This window comes from Salvelinus sp. IW2-2015, linkage group LG20 (genome assembly GCF_002910315.2).
Source record: "Salvelinus sp. IW2-2015 linkage group LG20, ASM291031v2, whole genome shotgun sequence".
Taxonomy (NCBI): Eukaryota; Metazoa; Chordata; class Actinopteri; order Salmoniformes; family Salmonidae; genus Salvelinus; species Salvelinus sp. IW2-2015.
The window spans coordinates 45966848-45987024 of record NC_036860.1 but is presented as its reverse complement, the minus strand read 5'-3'; the positions used below and the strand labels follow the sequence as shown (position 1 = coordinate 45987024).

The window sequence follows — 20177 nt, the reverse complement described above, 5'->3', positions numbered from 1 at the left end:
CTATGAGGGTGCCCGTGTTTACGGATTTGGGGTTGTACCTGGTAGGTTCATTGATAATTTGTGTGAGATTGAGGGCATCAAGTTTAGATTGTAGGATGGCCGTAATAGTTGTTATCTACATTTCACTTATTTCCAGAATGTTCATATATAATAGTAGTGTAGAACAGACATGTTTCACTATATTGTAAAAAAAAAAAAAAAAAGGTAGTTCTGTTCAACACATTGCAATTCTGTCTGCAATGCTCTGAACGTTGCATCCCAAAAAGCAATACCATTTGGGCGTAGCGCCTTCTGATAGTGCGTAGGTATTGCGCAATGCTACAGTACTCTTCCCCAAAAGCGCATCTTTATTGCTGCACGGATCGGATGAGTTCCTGCTTTTGCGGAAGCGAAATTGCTAGCGCTAGAGAGCAAATAAGCTTGCAAGGGTTGAGGAAAAGACACCATAAAATTAAAGGGAAAAAATAAGAAAAATACATCTACCGATAGCCCGTCGAGGAGATGGGGGATAAGGCCGGCACTAGGTAAGGATTAATTCCCCCGCAATCTCGTATTTGCTGTTGCCTTGTGTGGAGGCGAGGGCACAGCGAGCTAGTTACACTAGCATTTGAGCTAACTAGCGAGATATGAGACTACTCAGCCTTTTCCACATGCATCAACATCAGATTGGTATTTACTAAAGCAAGAAGAGGACCTAGTTATTTAATGAAACATTGGGGAGTAGCTATGTTATTAAGACAAAACTCCTATACTCGTAACATTTCGTTGACCGTGTTTTTATTACACTATACAAAACAAACAGGTAGACCCGTGTGTTCCCTAGCTAGTTAGCAGCGGTAATTAGCTAGAATTGTTCGCGCGGGAGACTTCGCTTTCCTCTTGAATGTCTTGTATACAGCTTAATGGCGATATCATCTCTGTATTTTTAACAAACATGTTCTAACAGCTAGCTGCAGGGTGGGGTTAGCCTTGATGGCCAGCGTGGTGTGTGGGTTAGGTTCTCTCACACCAACAACAAGCTAGCTCAAAATGAACAAATGAGCTGACCGCATGATTGATAGCTATGCTGTTTTGAGTAAACGAGCGTATAATTAGCCGTCGTTTCTCTTGACACAAGTGTTGAATGTTGATGATTATTTGGCCCTCATCAGTGACGTATATTTGACGTAGGTTTTACGCATAATCGCCCACATTGTTATTTTATAAATATCCTGCATGGAAATGTAAACAAACAAGCACACACGTCTGTCCAGCTATTGATATCATGTGCCATACACGTGATGGTTACTGTATATAGCATGATGTTGTAAAGCCACTGCTGTGCACTGTCCATGTCAGGCCAGGGCAATTTACCATGCAACTATTCATACACTTGCCTGCCTGACACATTTGATCACTTCCAAGTATTTTGCTCTTGGTAATCAGCTGCTCGCATCTGCCTCAGTATGTACAGCTGTACTTCCCCACTAGGTTATTTTGGATCAGTGTCTTCTGCAAGTGACTAAATAATGTGGAATAGAGTTGGTGGTTGTGCAACATGATTCACTACTGACATTAATTGATTTGATGTTGAAATTCCTTGATTATTCTGCTGTGGGCAGTCCCTTTATTCACAATAGTTTGAAATAAATGGTCAGGTTGTGTTTAGGGTCAAGGTCCTGTGGTTGAGTAAGTCCAGGTTAATAGATGATTTTTGTCTTGTGGTCTCTGAAGCATCCGCAGCACTGGCAGAAGGTAGTGGGCCTGTGGCGTGTTTGAGGGATCGGGTTTGGCTGATATCTGGTGGTGAGGTATGAAATAGCACTGGCTCGTAAATGAAGAGACGGCAGAGCGCTAGGCCAAGGAGATCCAAACTGAGTGTTTGCAGAGAAGACACATTCACCCTGGACCTGTGCTAAGGGGATATGCACCATGTAGTCTCGGAAACCCAGACCCTAGCTTGCTAGCTACTATTTGTATCCGGGGGATGTGGGCAATGAGCGGATAAGGCAGTGACGTACACTGAATAAACCTATAAACGCAACATTTAAAGTCTTTGTCCCATGTTTCATGAGCTGAAATTAGAGGTCGACCGAATATGATTTTTCAACGCCGATACCGATTATTGGAGGACCAAAAAAAGCCGATACCGATTAATCGGCCGATTTAAAAAATAAATAAAAATAATAATTTTTTAAAAAACGTATTTGTAATAATGACAATTACAACAATACTGAATGAACACTTATTTTAACTTAATATAATACATCAATAAAATCAATTTAGCCTCAAATAAATAATGAAACRTGTTCAATTTGGTTTAAATAATGCAAAAACTAAGTGTTGGAGAAGAAAGTAAAAGTGCAATATGTGCCATGTAAGAAAGCTAAAGTTTAAGTTCCTTGTTCAGAACATGAGAACATATGAAAGCTGGTGGTTCCTTTTAACATGAGTCTTCAATATTCCCAGTTAAGAAGTTTTAGGTTGTAGTTATTATAGGAATTATAGGACTTTTTCTCTCTATACGATTTGTATTTCATATACCTTTGACCATTGGATGTTCTTATAGGCACTTTAGTATTGCCAGTGTAACAGTATAGCTTCCATCCCTCTCCTCGCCGCTACCTGGGCTCGAACCAGGAACACATCGACAACAGCCACCCTCGAAGCAGCGTTACCCATGCAGAGCAAGGGGAACAACTACTCCAAGTCTCAGAGCGAGTGACGTTTGAAACGCTATTAGCGCGCACCCCGCTAACTAGCTAGCCATTTCACATCGGTTACACCAGCCTAATCTCGGGAGTTGATAGGCTTGAAGTCATAAACAGCAGAACTGCTGGCAAAACACACGAAAGTGCTGTTTGATTGAATGCTTACGAGCCTGCTGGTGCCCACCATCGCTCAGTCAGACTGCTCTATCAAATCAGACTTAATTATAACATAATAACACACAGAAATACGAGCCTTAGGTCATTCATATGGTCGAATCCAGAAACTATCATCTCGAAAACAAAACATTTATTCTTTCAGTGAAACACGGAACCGTTCCGTATTTTATCTAACRGGTGGCATCCATCAGTCTAAATATTCCAGTTACATTGCACAACCTTCAATGTTATGTCATAATTACGTAACATTCTGGCAAATTAGTTCGCAATGAGCCAGGCGGCCCAAACTGTTGCATATACCCTGACTCTGCGTGCAATGAACGCAAGAGAAGTGACACAATTTCACCTGGTTAATATTGCCTGCTAACTTGGATTTCTTTTAGCTAAATATGCAGGTTTAAAAAATATATACTTCTGTGTATTGATTTTAAGAAAGGCATTGATGTTTATGGTTAGGTACACGTTGGAGCAACGAGTCCTTTTTCGCGAATGCGCACTGCATCGATTATATGCAACGCAGGACACGCTAGATAAACTAGTTTTTTATAAGATAAGTTTTATGCTAGCTAGCAACTTACCTTGGCTTCTTACTGCATTCGCGTAAGTGACGGGCTCCTCGTGAGGCAGGTGGTTAGAGCGTTGGACTAGTTAACCGTAAGGTTGCAAGATTGAATCCCTCAGCTGATAAGGTAAAAATCTGTCGTTCTGCCCCTGAACAAGGCAGTTAACCCACCGTTCCTAGGCCGTCATTGAAAATAAGAATGTGTTCTTAACTGACTTGCCTAGTTAAATAAAGGTGTAAAAAAAAAAAAAAAATGGTAAAATCGGCATCCAAAATTACCGATTTCCGATTGTTATGAAAACTTGAAATCGGCCCTAATTAATCGACCATTCCGATTTAATCGGCAGACCTCTAGCTGAAATAAAAGATCCCTGAAATTTTCCAAATGCACAAAATACTTATTTCTTTCAAATTCTGTGCCCAAATTTGTTAACATCCCTGTTAGTGAGCATTTCTCCTTTGCCAAGATAATCCGTCCACTTGACAGGTGTGGCAAATCAAGGAGCTGATTAAATCGCATGATCATTAAACAGGTGTACCTTGTGCTGGGGACAATAAAAGGCCACTCTAAAATGTGCAGTTTTGTCACACAGATGTCTCAAGTTTTGAGGGAGTGTGCAATTGGCATGCTGACTACAGGAATGTCCACCAGAGCTGTTGCCACATAATTGAATGTTTATTTCTCTACTATAAGCCGCCTCCAACGTCATTTTAGAGAATTTGGCAGTGCAGACCACGTGTATGGCGTCGTGTGGGCGAGTGATTTGCTGATGTCAACCAGTGCTTCATTTGTAAATCGGGAGGTGCCGGAAACAAAAGGTGAGCGCGAGATGGGGGTGACCTGGGGAGCTCTGAGGTACCGGAACGCATGAGGGGAGGCGGGGTTGAGGAATTAACGAAGAGGCAACTCGAATGAATTTAGATTGCGTTTATTTGAATTTTTACATTGCACAAAGTGACAATTATTTTTAATTCCACGAGAAGTACCGGATCCGGCCAAATGTGTTCCGGAACGAAACAGTCCAAAACAGAGAGGTGCCAGATCCTGTTCCAGCAGGATATGGCTCAAATGAATCACTGATGTCAAAATTATGAACAGAGTGCCCCATGTTGGGGTTATGGTGTGGGCAGGCATAAGCTACCGACAACGAACACAATTGCATTTTATCGTTTGCAATTTTATCGTTGGCAACAGTTAATATCCTCTTTCCTCTTACACACACACTGTGTTACACCTCGCCACATTCACAATGGTTAGAACATGATGCCTGGGACTCCTGAGTGGCGCAGCGATCTAAGGCACTGCATCGCAGTGCTTGAGGCGTCACTACAGACCTGGGTTCAATCCCAGGCTATGTCGGAACCGGCCGCTACCGGGAGACCCATGAGGCGGCACACAATTGACCCAGCGTCATCCGGGTTAGGAGAGGGTTTGGCCGGCCGGGATGTCCTTGTCCCATCGCGCTYTAGTGACTCCTTGTGGCGGGCCGGGCGCATGCACGCTGACTTAGGTCGCAAGTTATAAGGCTTTTCCTCCGCCACATTGGTGTGGCTGGCTTCTGGGTTAAGCGAGCAGTGTGTCAAGAGTCAGTGTGGCTTGGCAGGGTCGTGTTTCGAGGACGTATGGCTCTCGCCCTTCGCCTCTCCCGAGTCCATAAGGCAGTTACAGCGATGGGACAAGACTGTAACTACGAATTGGGGAGAAAAGGGGTAAAAGTAAAAACTGTCTTACATCTGAAAACCAAAGGTTCAGTTTGTTAAATTGGCCGCAGTGTAGGTTTGTGGTCAGTTGTTATATTGAAGTGTCAAATGCATTTACTTACTTTTATGCAGGCTCCATTTTAATCAAGGTACCTTTATTCATGTAGTTTACTCATCTCTGTTTCCTTATGACAGAGTGAAGTAATACCACAACCTGTCCAGTAGATGGCAAGGTGTAGGATTGTTCAAAGCATTGAAAATCAAATCTGGATTCTGTTATCTTGATGTTGTGGTATATGGATCAGAATGAAAAACCTTCTCATAAACAACCAGATCGCTCCAGATAAAGAGTTGGTGTAAAAATCACACCCTGTACTTTATAGGGGCCTCAAACTCAACTCTGGACCTCAAAGCCAGTTCCACTGCTTTGTTTCATTGTTCCCCTCTAATCAGGGACTGATTTAGACCTGGGACACCAGGTGGGTGCAATTAATTATCAGGTAGAACAGACCCAGCAGGGTCCGGACCTCTTAGGTTAAGAGTTGAATACCCCCTGTTATAAACTAGATCTTCCTGCTTGATAATCTCTTTCTCGCTTTCTATCTTCCTTATCCTTTCTCAGAGTCTTCAAGAAGTCAAGCCCCAACTGCAAGGTAAAGGACATGAGTATTGCATTTTTAGTTGTATCCTTTGATGCTTTACTTTGTTATTCATTGTGACATATTTGTCTAAGTACCTCTACTTCCCTCCTGTCTGCAGGTCACAGTATACCTGGGAAAGAGAGACTTTGTGGATCACCTTGACCAGGTGGACCCAGTCGGTAGGTGCAAGATGATCAATGAGTTTACTGGTTAGAGCAGTGGTTCCCAAACTGTGGGTGCGCGAGGAATCAGATCTCTCCTAAAACTGCCAAATTTTTGTGTTTGTAAATAGTGTTTCAAACAATTAATTTTGTCTCATCAAAACCTAATCTCTTTACATTTTCTTTTCTTACAGATGGTGTGATCCTAGTGGACCCTGAGTATCTGAAAGACAGGAAAGGTATGGCATCCTCCTCGTTCTCTACACTGTTTTGCCTCCTCAGTTTTTTGGCATTTGATATCACCCTCTTCTGATGTTCAAATCCCTCCTCCCCAGTGTTTGTGACCCTGACATGTGCGTTCCGCTACGGCCGTGAGGACCTGGACGTGCTGGGCCTGTCTTTCCGGAAAGATCTGTACATCTCCACCTTCCAGGCGTTCCCCCCCATCGCAGAGGAACGCAAAGCCAACAGCCGCCTGCAGGAGAGACTACTGAAGAAACTGGGCCAGCAGGCACACCCCTTCTACTTCACTGTGAGTCAAGAAGACACCCACACGCACCAGACCTGGGTTAAAATACTATTTAGGGCAGGGATGGGCAATGTTGATAGGGGTGGGGCCACATACACTTTGCCATAGGGTGGAGGCAAATGTTTGCTGTTTTTAAATGATAAATGATGATCAATGAGCCTCACGCTGGTCAGTAATTCGATCATGCTAACTACAAGTTTAGATAGCTGGCCGCTAGACTAACTTTCAAATCCCCCAAAAATGAGTGACTGATGATGCACAACCAAATTTCGAAAATTGCACATTGTGTATTCTATTATTCTAACTATCAATGTTTAAATGTATTTTATTTTTTTAAGTATTTTATTTTGAATTGGTCTGTGGGCCTACGAAAGGGGCATGCGGCCTGCGTGCAGCCAGTTGCCCATCCATGAGTTAGGGTATTTAAATAGTGTTGAATATTGGAATGTATTTGGAAATACACTTGGAAAGTATTTTAAAATTCACTCCCATGCATTTAATCTAGGTATTTGAAAATAGTATTTGAAATGGGTATTTGAAAATACTTTCAAGTAGTAGGCCGTTTATAGCAAAGTATTTGAAAATACTTTGAATAGAAGTAGTTGTTTCTAGCCACATTATTTGAAAATACTCAAATACACAGAAAAAAGGTATTTAAATGATCAAATACACGTGTATATGAACCCAGGTCTGACTGACACACACACACACGTATACTTTGAGCCTGTAAAATAATACCAACAATATGGCAACTGTGTGTCTGTCTCAGATTCCCCAGAACCTGCCGTGCTCAGTCACCTTACAGCCAGGACCAGAGGACACAGGGAAGGTACAGAAGCTTCAGCATCACTTTATGCAAACGTACACATTATAATATATGACTCCTATCTAAACGTAGCAATTTCCATACCTATAGAGTCAACTATTCAGACCCACATTACACTAATAATGCCTATTCTATAATTGATGTCCCTGTCTCTCCTCCTCTTTTCCTTTCCTCCACGTTTCCCTCTTTAGGCATGTGGGGTTGACTTTGAGATCAGAGCATTCTGTGCCAAATCGATAGAGGAGAAGATTCACAAACGGTACGAAAACCATTTTACTTTGTTGTGTGTGTGTCTTCTGCAGGAGCTGTTTAGGGTCTGCGGTCCTTGAAAGCGTGTGATATGCATGTCTATTCTCTGTGTGTTTTTAGTTAGTCAGCAAAGGTGGTGATCTGTAAAGAATAACGTGTGTGTTGTGTAGGAACTCTGTGCGGCTGGTGATCCGTAAGGTGCAGTATGCCCCAGAGAAGCCTGGGCCTCAGCCCATGGTGGAGACCACACGGAGCTTCCTCATGTCGGACCGCTCACTACACCTGGAGGCCTCTCTGGATAAAGAGCTCTACTACCATGGAGAACCCATCAGCGTGAACGTTCATGTCACCAACAACTCCACCAAGACTGTCAAAAGACTCAAAATCTCAGGTACCTGTCTACCTGTCTTTAATCAAAGTTTCATCAATTATGTTTCTTATGACTCTAGGCTCTATCCACTCTTCTCTGTTGAGTTTTTTGTATGTGTGTGTGGTTAACTCTTTCTATCCCTCGCTCTCTAGTGCGACAGTATGCTGATATCTGTCTGTTCAGTACGGCTCAGTACAAGTGTCCAGTGGCTCAGGTGGAGGCAGAGTGAGTATTTTCCCTGACTATTATGCCAACATCTCTTCAGTTACTTTATTTCTCCTTTGCCTTTCCTTTAATACATGATTCCATTTATCCTTTTTCAGGCTTCCAAGACATCTCTCTTAATAACGTCTAGCTTGTGATCTTATGTTTTCCCATACCTTATTGTCCGGATCTATGGAAATTCCAGTTATGGCCCAGGTGTGCTGATAAGTGTGTGTGTTCCTCTCCTCAGTGACCAGGTGTCGTCTAGCTCTACGTTCTGTAAGGTGTACACCCTCACACCCACGCTAGACAAGAACCGAGAGAAGAGAGGCCTTGCCCTGGATGGAAAGCTCAAACACGAGGACACCAACCTGGCCTCCAGCACCATGTATGTTGACTCGCACGTACACATGTACACACACACCTGCCCTCCAGCACCGTGTTGACGATGACCGACGCACACTCACACAAACGCTGTAGTCTGGCATCCAGGACCGTGTTAGATAACAAGAACACTCACTAGCCCTCACTATGCGAGATATCACACACCACACACACACTTTAACTTGGCCACCCTGCGAGTTTACATACACATGCTAGGGAAGAAGTTGAGCTTGTAAATGCATTGTGATTTATGTTTGAGCACAGCACCCTAGAAGATGCAAGAACCCATCCCTTACTGAGAACCCTTTTCATCATTCTTTCTTTCGCTCGTGTGTGTGTTTCAGTGTTAAGGATGTGACTAACAAGGAGGTTCTTGGAATCCTGGTGTCCTACAGGGTCAAAGTCAAACTGGTAATATCTCGTGGAGGGTGAGTTCTACAGGAGTCAGTGGTCAATATTAATATGCATGGTATATGGGGGGGGGGGAGATTATGTGCAGGTCCTCACACACCCACACTCACAAAACTTTTACTGACCAAAGACATGCTGTATTCTACAAACACACAGACAAGCACATACTCAAAAACACATTTACACTCCCTCCTGTGTCTCATACACACGAACACTCCTGATACTCTGCCACTCCAACTCATGTATTAACTCTGTAATGACATCACGTCTGCCAGACCCTCACTAGTCGCCATGCTTTGTCGTCTCCCCTCTCGGTTGCGGTTGCCTTGGTTTTGAGTTCTCGCCTCATTTCATCTCTCCCCTCCTGTGGCTTGTCTCTCCACTCCTGTGTTTGTCCGCCCGTCTGTGCATCTCTCTCTCCATCCGTGCGTCTGCTCCTGCGTTGGGTCGTGTCAGGCTGCTGAGTGGCGTGTTAGAAAGGTAATATGATATCCCAGCCGCCACCTGCGTGTATGCGGTGATCTTACGCCCTATCGCCATCTGTGTGTGGTGATCTTACGCCCCACCGCCATCTGTGTGTGTGGTGATCTTACGCCCCACCGCCATCTGTGTGTGTGATCTTACGCCCCACCGCCATCTGTGTGTGTGGTGATCTTATGCCCTACCGCCATCTGTGCCTCTTAAGTGTGTGTGTGTGTGATGATTTTACATACCAGCTATTGTGTGTGTCAAATCTCACCTGCAGCTGCTAAGATCCTTTATAACTGCAGCCGTCCCAGTCTTCTACCTTTCTGAGTCACAGGGTCCTAACCCTAAGGATGGTGTGAGGTTTCATAAGGCTGTTGCACAAAATTCCATTTTGATTTATCAATCCAGTGTTGAGGGTAATGAAGCTTGAATATAATAACACTGCACATCTTGGTGTTTAGGCTTTGATTTACTAAAAAATAACTGTTCTGTAAAATAAAGTACAACCCAGCGCGGAAGAGTTCCAATTGGGTGAGATCAACAATTGACAGCAAAGTAGGGTTGATGTGCTTTATTCCCCCTTCACTGATCGAACATGTCACGAATCACTATTTCCTGGGTTGTTTCCTGTCAGATATTGGATTATTCATGGTGCAATAGTATATCATCATATGTACAGTACAAGTCAAAAGTTTGGACACACCTACTCATTCCAGGGTTTTTCTTTATTTTTACGATTTTCTACATTGTAGAATAATAGTGAAGACATCAAAACTATGAAATAACACATATGGAATCATGTAGTAACCAAAAAAGTGTTAAACAAATCAAAATATATTTGAGATTCTTCAAAGTAGCCACACTTTGCCTTGATGACAGCTTTGCACACTCTTGGCATTCTCTCAAAGAGCTTCATGAGGTAGTCACCTGGAATGCATTTCAATTAACAGGTGTGCCTTGTTAATTTGTGGAATTTCTTTCCTTAATGCATTTGAGCCAATCAGTTGTGTTGTGACAATGTAGGGGTGGTATACAGAAGATGGCCCTATTTGGTAAAAGACCAACTCCATATTATGGCAAGAACAGCTCAAATAAGCAAAGAGAAACAACAGTCCATTATTTTAAGACATGAAGGTCAGTCATTCTGGAAAATTAAGAACTTTGAACGTTTCTTCAAGTGCAAACCATCAAGCGCTAGGATAAAACTGGCTCTCATGAGGACCGCCACAGGAAAGAAAGGATAAGTTCATTAGAGTTACCAGCCTCAGAAATTGCAGCCCAAATAAATGCTTCACAGAGTTCAAGTAACAGACATCTCAACATCAATTCAGAGGAGTCTGCTTGAATGAGGCTTTCATGGTCGAATTGCTGCAAAGAAACCACTACTAAAGGACACCAATAAGAAGAAGAGACGTGCTTGGGCCAAGAAACATGAGCAATGGACATTAGACTGGTGGAAATCTATTCTTTGGTCTGATGAGTCCAAATGTGAGATTTTTGGTTCCATGTGTGGTTCCCACCGTGAAGCATGGAGGAAGAGGTGTGATGTGTGGGGGTGCTTTGCTGGTGATACTGTCAGTGATTTATTTAGAATTCAAGGCACACTTAACCAGCAAGGCTACCACAGCATTCTGCAGCGATACGCCATCCCATCTGGTTTGCGCTTAGTGGGACTATCATTTATTTTTCAACAGGACAATGACCCAACACACCTCCAGGCTGTGTAAGGGCTATTTGACCAAGGAGAGTGATGGAGTGCTACATCAGATGACCTGGCCTCCACAATCACCCGACCTCAACCCAATTGAGATGGTTTGGGATGAGTCGGACCGCAGAAAGGAAAAGCAGCCAACAATTGCTCAGCATATGTGGGAACTCCTTCAAGACTGTTGGAAAAGCATTCCAGGTGAAGCTGGTTGAGAGAATGCCAATAGTGTGCAAAGCTGTCAAAGGATAAGGGTGGCTACTTTGAGGAATCTCATATCAAATATATTTTGATTTAACACTTTTTTTTGATACTACATGATTCCATATGGGTAATTTAATCGTTTCGATGTCTTCACTATTATTCTACAATATAGAAAACTATACAAATATTGAAAAGCTTGTGAATGAGTAGGTGTGTCCAAACTTTTGACTGGTACTGTACATATGGATTTTCCATAGAATAACAATCAAATTGTTATTGATTGACATGCATATTATTGATCCTATGTAATCAATGGATCTTGTTTATATTCTGTGCGTTTCCAGAGATGTGTCGGTGGAGCTGCCCTTCGTCTTAATGCACCCCAAACCCACAGAACTGCCCATATCCCGCCCACAGTCAGGTACCTACAGACTCCTACCACCTCTCCAGAAGCCCACTATCAAGGCTTTATCTTATTACTTTGGATGCATCTCAGTTCCTCTCTTCTCCTTCCCTTCATTTGCACTGAATTGAGTTGAACAAATCCTCTGACAAGCTTCCGCCATATCCTTCCACCATATTACTTTCACATAGCCAAACATTTAGATCAGTTCAAATTAAGAGCGGAAGACGAGGACTTTCGAAGCTTGCTTTTTTAGACTGATTGGGAAGCAGTGAATTGTGTAGTGGAAACTTCTACTAGGCCTATACAGTGTCTGAAAAGGGTTTGAAAATGGACACAGTCTTGTGAAATATTTGTCAGTAGTTTAGTTTAGTTCAGCCTCAGCCCTGAACAACAGTCTCTCACATACACAAGCCCCTCAAATACATCATCTCACTCTGGTATTTCCTGCCTGTAAGTTGCCATGGAGACACAAAGCTGTTCCCATGGTTACGTCGCACTGACATTTCATTATCTGTGTGTTCTAACAGCTGTGCCGGATTCGGACCCTCCCATCGACACCAACCTGATAGAATTTGAAACAAAGTGAGTATTCATCTGGTCTGTCTGGCCATTGTAAGCACTGCTGCTTTACTATGATCAAAGAGACCCTAACACTATTCCCTCAGATCTAAAACACTCCATGTTTTCTTGTTGCTTCTCGTCCTGCAGTAGTTTCTCCCAAGACGACGACTTTGTGTTCGAGGACTTCGCCCGCCTGCGGCTCAAAGGAATGGCTGACGACAAGGACGACGACTGCTAGAGCTCACATGTGTATATACACACACACACACGGTGGAATGAAGGCATGTGGACGGAGAGATGTGGTGGCCTCGTGGTCTGCTGAAAAGATCCTGATGTCACTCAGTGTTCATTTGGGGGGTGGCAAACACAGCACCATGTAAATGGTGACTTAATGTTGTGCATTTGCGATGCTGACAATGATTGAAATGTCTTGGCTGTTCACACCGAGGAAGAAAGTGCCATTTAAAAGGGGGCTTTATATCATTATTTTTCCACCAATAATGATTTCAATAAATATTTGTACAAATATTGATATAAAACAAAGTTTAGAGTACCTGCTTAAGAGGGGAGAGAAGGGAAAACAGACTGACACCTTTCATCATCTGCCCCATTTTTTCATTCCTCTGAAATTCTACCATGTCATCCATTCTGTAAAAAAAACATGTTTTAGGGGAAGGATAGAGGAAGTTTGTGATTCACCCTCTTCTGCAATACGAGGACAGACTATACACTACCACTTAAGTAAACGTGCACCATCTGGACCCTCACTGTAAAGCCTAGGGCACGGGTATTCAACTCTTACCCTACGAGGTCTGTAGCCTGCTGGTTTTCTGATCTACCTGATAATTAATTGCACCCGCCTGGTGTGCCAGGTCTAAATCAGTCCCTGATTAAAAGGGAACAATGAAAACAAGCAGTGGCACTGGCTTCGGGGTCCATAGTTGAGTTAAGGGCCTAGGGATACTCCTTATAGTCCGCCTCAATGCAGCACTATGACATTCACTTCCCCATTTTGCTCAGACAGACACTTGCACATGGTCTAAGAGCATGAGTATTTTAGAATAATTTCTCGATCAGATTTCACTCCTATCCCAAATCATCAACCCCTATCATCTCCTCCATTGGCACTCCAGTAGAACTGAMAGGACTGGATAGGTATATGTAATGTAGGAAAATTCAAACTAACCAATCAGAAGGCAGGATGAAGCAATTACCATAATAGCCATACCTATCCGATCCGAGAAGTGYCTAGTGACAGGGCAAGCTATGGGTCAGTTTGAGATTCAGCTTCGGTGTCAGAGCCACAACAGTACCAATGGAGCATATTTTTCAGCAGTGCTGTGAACTATGGTCTGTTATTGTTGTTTTGCTTCTATGGGTACCTGTTCACAGCTCTAAGTGTGAATATTTGAAAGTGCTACCACTGAGCTGAGTTCCATAATATCTACAGGAAGGATGCTGATATGATTTTGGTGGAACATGACAGGAAACAATGAATATTATTACTACTGTGTCATTACCATGATTATTCTCAATCATTTAAGGAAAAAATTGTTTGCCATTTGTTTATTTCAGAATTTTAATTTTTTTATTAAAGGCAAAATGAATTAACTTAAATTCTGTTGTAGATTGTGTACTTTCTACTAAGTCTCACATCCACAGACAGAAGTGAAGTTATTCTAGCAATTGACAAGATACAGTATCCAAAAATGGTCTGATGACTTCCTTGTCAGAAGCTCAAAGTGCAATTTCTTTATSAACAATGTTAGAGTTAAATTTGATTTGCACAGTAGGCAGTCAGATGTTTTAATCAAGATCACATGATTCACCATTTGGGTCTTAGTGCCACTGACACATATATACCTACTTTGCTCCTCTGAGACAGTGAGTGACGTTYGAAAAAGACAGTCACACACAAACCAAGGAAGCATTGCAGTCACAGGACAGAGGTGTTTTAGTGACAAATATGACTGAACAGTTACTTTATTCTCATGGTATTTGAAAACATTGACTTAGGTCTTGGGTACTAATTTACCAGCCTATACATACAGTATCTGAAATTCACAWCAGTATTGATTAAAAGCCCACATTCAAATATCCTTCAATGTATACAAAAAAAATAAGTCACATTCAAGGTCTAGTTTTTTCAGTGTGTAACAGGAAGGAGTGTTTCAGTACAGGAGGCTTTTGGTAAAAAAGGTCAAGGTCCATCCTGGGCAGTGTGCACCACCCTCCTCTGATCAAAGCAGACATTGACATTAGTTGGGACACAAGAGTGTGCCTGCCACTGCTGTGTGCGTTTCAGGAGAATAGACAGTGGGACAGTTAAGCACACGTCACAACATATAATGCCTTCGGGAAAGTATTCAGAGCCCTTGACTTTTTAAAAATGTTGTTCCATTTTAGCCTTATTCTAAAATGGATCAAATAAATAAATCTCAGCCATCTACACACAGTACCCTATTTTTTATTTAACCTTTGTGTAACTAGGCAAGTCAGTTAAGAACAAATTCTTATTTTACAATGACGGCCTAGGAACAGTTGGTTAACTGCCTTGTTCAGGGGCAGAACGACAGATTTATACCTTGTCAGCTCGGGGATTAAATCTAGCAACCTTTCAGTTACTGGCACAACGYTCTCACCACCTGCCGCCCATAAAGACAAAGCGAAAACAGGTTTAGAAATTTTACCAAATGTATAAAATACCTTCAAAAAGAAAGGAGGACCAAGGCACTCTTCATATAATTAATTAAAATGCCTTTATTAGTATGGCATGTTCAATAGAAACAACGTTTTTTTTTTTTTAACCGACGCGTTTCGGCTGCATGGCCTTCGTCAGGGAGGCCATGCAGCACTCTGGAGCAGGTTCTCAGACTAGGATGAAGGTTCACCTTCCAACAGGAYAATGACCCTAAACACACAGCCAAGACAACGCAGGAGTGACTTCGGGACAAGTCTCTAATGTCCTTGAGTGGCCCAACCAGAGCCTGTACTTGAACCCGATCTACCATTTCTGGAGAGACCTGAAAATAGCTGTGCAGCAACACTTCCCATCCAACCTGACAAATCTTGAGAGGATCTGTAGAGAAGAATGGGAGAAACTCCCCAAATACAGRTGTGCCAAGCTTGTAGCGTCATACTGAAGAAGACTCGAGGCTGTAGAAGCTGCTAAAGGTGCTTCAACAAAGTACTGAGTAAAGGGTCTGAATACCTAAGTAAATGTGAGATTTCAGTTTTTTTTTATTATTATAAATGAGCAAAAATGCATAAAAACCTGTTTTTKAATTGTCATTATGGGGTATTGTGTGTAGATTGAAAAAAGCAATTTAAATCAATTGTAAAATAAGGCTAACGTAACAAAAACATTTAAAAAGTCAAGGGGTCTGAATACTTTCAGAAGGCACTGTATATCACTGATTAGAGTATGCATAAAGAGCTACAATAGCTACCACCCAATGAGGATCATTTCAGGCTATTGGAAGTCTTACTCTGTATGGTGGTTGCTGGTTCAGTTGTAGGCCTACCAGTCGTCCAGGAGTTGGTCTGCTCACCTGGTCGCAGCATCTCTCTACGGTGATGCTTGTTGAGTCGCCGGGTGAAACGATGCCACCTGGTGGGAAAAGGTATTAAAATACTGTACCTCTGTCTAAGTCCAGTATTGAACACCACCACTTTTCTCTTAGCCCCAACCCTTTATACATATTAGTTTACCCCTAGGGGAAGGGGATAGRGGTTGAATTTAGATAGGAAAATACATTTTCAAAATAAAATATCCAGAACCCTTGGTCTATCACCTTTCCTGTGTGTCATTGTGCCTGTTCACCCTCTCCGCCTCCTCCTTCTTCTCATCCATCCATCGCTCCAGAAGCTCTTCTTTCTCTCTCCAGGCTGCTGCAAGCCCCTCCTTCAGCTCCCGCTGCTCCAACCGCAGGGCTGCCAACTCCTTTGATTGGCTCGCCAATGCAAACTCAAACTCTGATAGGCTGGCCTGCAGAAGGTTGGCCTCCCTGGCTTGAGTGACAGCTTCCTTCCGATAGCGGGAGACTCTAATAGAAGATGGTGACAGGAGTCTATGTAAGCTTATATCAGACAAGACATTAGACAACCTCACAACTTATGATGCCTCAGTTTCATGCCTCATCTTTGTAGAACATTTCATGGATGTATTATTAAACCATATAGACTACTGTACCATAACATTAATGTATAAACAGATCTCATTGGTTGATCACTTACTGTGAGTGGCAGTATTGAAGCTCWGCATCTTTCAGGTACATGACGGTGGTCAGGTCAGAGACTGTCTGAGAGAGCTGGGGAGGAATAAGAGGAGAAGAAGATTGGACTAGTAAGAGCAGGTCAAAAATTTGATAAACAATCACTCACCTGTGTACAAGGCTATTATGTGAGTAATCTGTGAGGGCTGGGGTTGCCAGAAGCAGCACAAGACATCAGTGAATCCAACTGATAGGATGACGTAGAACCTTAATGTAGCAGTATCACACACAACTCCATTTCCACAACCTGTGAAAAAGTGCACAATAATCTTGAAAATTRTGACTGGATCCAGTAAGATAATTGAAAGTCACCTTTTCTGTTATATGTTCACTCTCTCTGAGCTGGAGGTATAGTTCTCTGTGGTCAACCGTCAGCCCAACATCTCCTTCAGAACTGTGGAAAATATTGACATATCATTAGAGAATAGTCTTCAAATCATTGTTTGCAACACCTTTGCAAAACTCATCATTTTCCCTAGGTGTTGCCATTGTCCTACCTGGGTSTCTGTACCTCATCCCAAAGTGTATCCCGTAAGTCAAGCTGATGCGCTAGTTTGGACACTGAAAAGAGACAATCACAATATGTTGTCAAAGAACTAATGATTCAAATGTCATCAATACACAGATAACTCCGACAACTTACAGGTGTTGAAGATACCACTGAAGGGGTCCTTTTGTGTACAATCTCTCTGGAACAGTCTAGCGCGCACGTGACTCTTCCACCCTTCCATTGCGGTCTTTTCTCTGAAAATGTAAACGCCTTGTTCAAGGTTGCGATTGTTGACACAATTTAAAAACTTTAAATTGGCAAGAAACCTTGAATGAACACTGCGTCTGCCACGACATAAAACTTTATACTGTGAGCAGTCCAGTCTATCACTTAACTTTGTGATATTTTCGTCCCTCCACACTTCACATTCAATTCAGTGGCAGTCAGACCCAAGAGTGCATGTGGCAAAACATATAGCACTGACAAAACAAACAAGCTATTTGCCTGAGCGTCAGTTTATACAACAGTACAATTGATCCAGTGGATAAATTAATTAGCTAATGTTGCTGTTGTACCAGGTCATTCTGTCTTTGTCTTACCAGCAATATACTTTTATCTGAAATTCACACACGAACGTATGCGCTAACCTTAGCTGCACTGATGAATGATTGCTTGCAGTTGCAGGGCTGTGCACAAACTTCAACAGGACTGAGGATGCGGAGAAAAAGACTGCACCATACACAGGTCGACGCAAAAGCACTKCTACTCATGGCTGGCTGGGCTCAGCTGCAACAGGATGTCTTCTTCCCACAGTATTATAGCGGTCTGCAAACAATCGTAGAGGTGCATGCCGCCACCTACTGTAGGGGGTGGTAAACTATAGAAAAATATCCAATGTAGGAAAGGGGAAAAAACGACATCGAAATCATACAAAATACAAAAATAGACACATAAAATTACATACAAAAATGGTCACTTCCTTCAGTCACATCCCTACACAGGCACCTGTGAGGGCGGAATATAATTTGTCAGGATTTCTTGCAATGTCTCGGATGTTAACCCATTGAGATCCAAAAAGTGTTCTGCTGCACTCACAAGGACTTCAATTTTCTCCGATTTCATCTTCGTTTGTGCTGTCCAGTTTATCAGCATTGCAAAAATATACTACAAAGTCCACCCTTTTCACATGTAATATATCAGGATTCCTTGATAGCCGMGAAACATTCACTTGTGTAGGCTCAGTTATCACTGTCTTCTCATGCTCCTTCCAATCTTCTCAACGCCTCCAGATAGGAGACACGCTGGAAAGCCCTTACTCTTGCCACCTGTCTCCTTCACCCTAACAGGGCAATCCGGGAAATCAGGCATATGTTTGCCACCAATGTTGCAGTATATAATCTCAGCTGGCACAGAATATTCTTCCCGTCTGCATACACTTGATACAWGACCAAATATTTTGCATTTACTGTCGTAGACACAAATATTGGCACCCTTGCACTTTTTTCAAATAATGCAAATTKTTTCCCAGAAAGTTTTTGAAATTAAAACATATTTTGGTATCATCATATTTATGTGATTGGTTTGCAGTTGGAGAAAAAAAATCGGAATAATTTACTAAATGTTAGCTTATTCCACAAAGAAATCCTAAAATGACCCGGACAATATTTTTGGCACCTTCTAGAAGTAGTTAGAAATAATTAGATTTCAAGCAGGTGATTCTCCTTTGCTTTGGAATTGAACTTACCTGTGGTGAGTTGCAGGTGCCTGCAATATAAAAATCCCTCATTCAACCAGTTTTAATAAAGGAAAGGACTCATTCTCCTGTTTTGTGCCACAATGAGGATGGAGAAAAGAAAGAAAACCAGAGAATTATCTGAGGAGGTCAGACACAAGATTGTAGCCCAGCATGGAAAATCTCAAGTCTACAAGTCCATYTCCAGGGACCTTGATGTTCCTGTTTCCACCGTATGTAATGTTATCAAGAAGTTTAAAGCCCAGGCCACTGTAGCCAACCTCCCTGGACGTGGCCGCAAGAGAAAGCTTGATGGAAATTTGCAGCGAAGGATTGTTGGAATGGTGGAGAAAGCACCTTGATCAATTGCCACACAGATTCAAGCTGACCTTCAGACACAAGGTATGACAGTTTCAACTCGCACCATACGTCGCCAACTCAATGAAAGGGGGATATGGTAGGAGACCCAGGAGGACCACACTGCCGAGAGAGACATAAGAAAGCACGACTGCTATTTGCCAAAACACACCTGAACATGCCAAAATCCTTCTGGGAGAATGTCCTGTGGTCAGATGAGACCAAATTAGAGCTTTTTGGTGAAGCACACCATCTATGTTTACAGAAAACACAATGAAGCCTTCAAAGAAAATAACAGAGATTCAGTGAGGTTATGGGGTTGCAATGTCAGACCCAGTGTCAGAAAGCTGGGTCTCCGTCGAAGGTCATGGGTCTTCAAGCAGGACAATGACCCCAAACACTTCAAAAAGCACCCAGGAATGGTTCAAGACAAACCACTGGACTGTTCTGAAGTGGCCAGCAATGAGTCCAGATCTAAATCCCATTCAAAACTTGTGGAGAGATCTGAAAACAACAGTTGGGAGAAGGCACCCWTCAAATCTGGGAGAACTGGAGAAGTTTGCACAAGAGAAGTGGGCCAAACTGCCAGTACAGAGGTGCAGGAAGCTCATCGATGGCTATAGGAAGTGCTGGATTGCAGTTATTTTGACCAAAGGCTGTGCTACCAAATTTTAAGTCTAGGGTGTCAATAATTTTGTCAATGTCATTTCTGTTATTAAAAAAAAAAAATTGATATATTAAGTTCTGAATCAAAAACAGGTTCTGTAATATTAACAGTAAAATAAAGAATTGTGGAGAACAAATACTTGGGTCAATTTCAATGTATTTTTAGGTAAAAATTGTGAGTTACTTGAAAAAAGTRCAAGGGTGCCAAAATGTTGCCCACTGTTGTATAACAYTGAAGAGGCTTGTGCACAAACTCTAAAAGGGTATCTCATAAAGAAGGGAGAGACTCATCAAAAAACAATAATATGCAAGAAGTGGGTTTCCTTACTCCATACAGGACAGTCGATGCCTATCAATCACTTCACCTACTTCCTCAGGTACACTATATATACACAAAAGTATGTGGACA

At 42.3% G+C, this 20177-nt stretch overlaps 2 protein-coding genes across 5 annotated transcripts; one reads left to right on the top strand and one right to left on the bottom strand.

The window, feature by feature from the left end:
* Nucleotides 1-277: 277 nt before the first annotated feature.
* LOC111980771 (arrestin red cell) lies at nucleotides 278-12963 on the top strand. 2 transcript variants are annotated; one of them, XM_024011744.2, is made up of 15 exons: nucleotides 278-524; nucleotides 5753-5783; nucleotides 5890-5950; nucleotides 6127-6171; nucleotides 6268-6464; nucleotides 7231-7290; nucleotides 7479-7546; nucleotides 7707-7927; nucleotides 8059-8131; nucleotides 8361-8498; nucleotides 8839-8922; nucleotides 9362-9385; nucleotides 11627-11703; nucleotides 12216-12270; nucleotides 12397-12963. In XM_024011744.2, the coding sequence occupies exons 1-15, from the start codon at nucleotides 502-504 to the stop codon at nucleotides 12485-12487; spliced, it is 1248 nt and encodes a 415-aa protein (XP_023867512.1). In that variant the 5' UTR covers nucleotides 278-501; the 3' UTR covers nucleotides 12488-12963. The 2 variants fall into 2 exon arrangements, with proteins under 2 accessions (XP_023867512.1, XP_023867513.1); XM_024011745.2 differs by lacking the exon at nucleotides 9362-9385.
* A 1253-nt stretch (nucleotides 12964-14216) lies between these two features.
* On the bottom strand, nucleotides 14217-17781 carry si:ch1073-143l10.2 (autophagy-related protein 16). Of its 3 annotated transcripts, none has more exons than XM_024011748.2 (8): nucleotides 17613-17781; nucleotides 17167-17267; nucleotides 17021-17084; nucleotides 16836-16917; nucleotides 16486-16559; nucleotides 16044-16295; nucleotides 15738-15859; nucleotides 14217-14539 (listed from the first exon to the last, which is right to left on the bottom strand). In XM_024011748.2, exons 2-8 carry the CDS (start codon nucleotides 17252-17254, stop codon nucleotides 14508-14510), a joined length of 714 nt encoding a protein of 237 aa, XP_023867516.1. In that variant the 5' UTR covers nucleotides 17255-17267; nucleotides 17613-17781; the 3' UTR covers nucleotides 14217-14507. The 3 variants fall into 3 exon arrangements, with proteins under 3 accessions (XP_023867516.1, XP_023867514.1, XP_023867515.1); XM_024011746.2 differs by having other exon boundaries at nucleotides 14327-14485; XM_024011747.2 differs by having other exon boundaries at nucleotides 14327-14485; nucleotides 17661-17775.
* Nucleotides 17782-20177: the final 2396 nt, after the last annotated feature.

Bases quoted from the DNA above. Each gene is read 5' to 3' on its own strand.
- LOC111980771 (XM_024011744.2), top strand. From the start codon at position 502: ATGGGGGATAAGGCCGGCACTAG. The intron at 6,465-7,230 runs GTGAGTCAAGAA...TGTCTGTCTCAG, and splicing joins CACACCCCTTCTACTTCACT to ATTCCCCAGAACCTGCCGTG. The intron at 7,928-8,058 runs GTACCTGTCTAC...CTCGCTCTCTAG, and splicing joins CAAAAGACTCAAAATCTCAG to TGCGACAGTATGCTGATATC.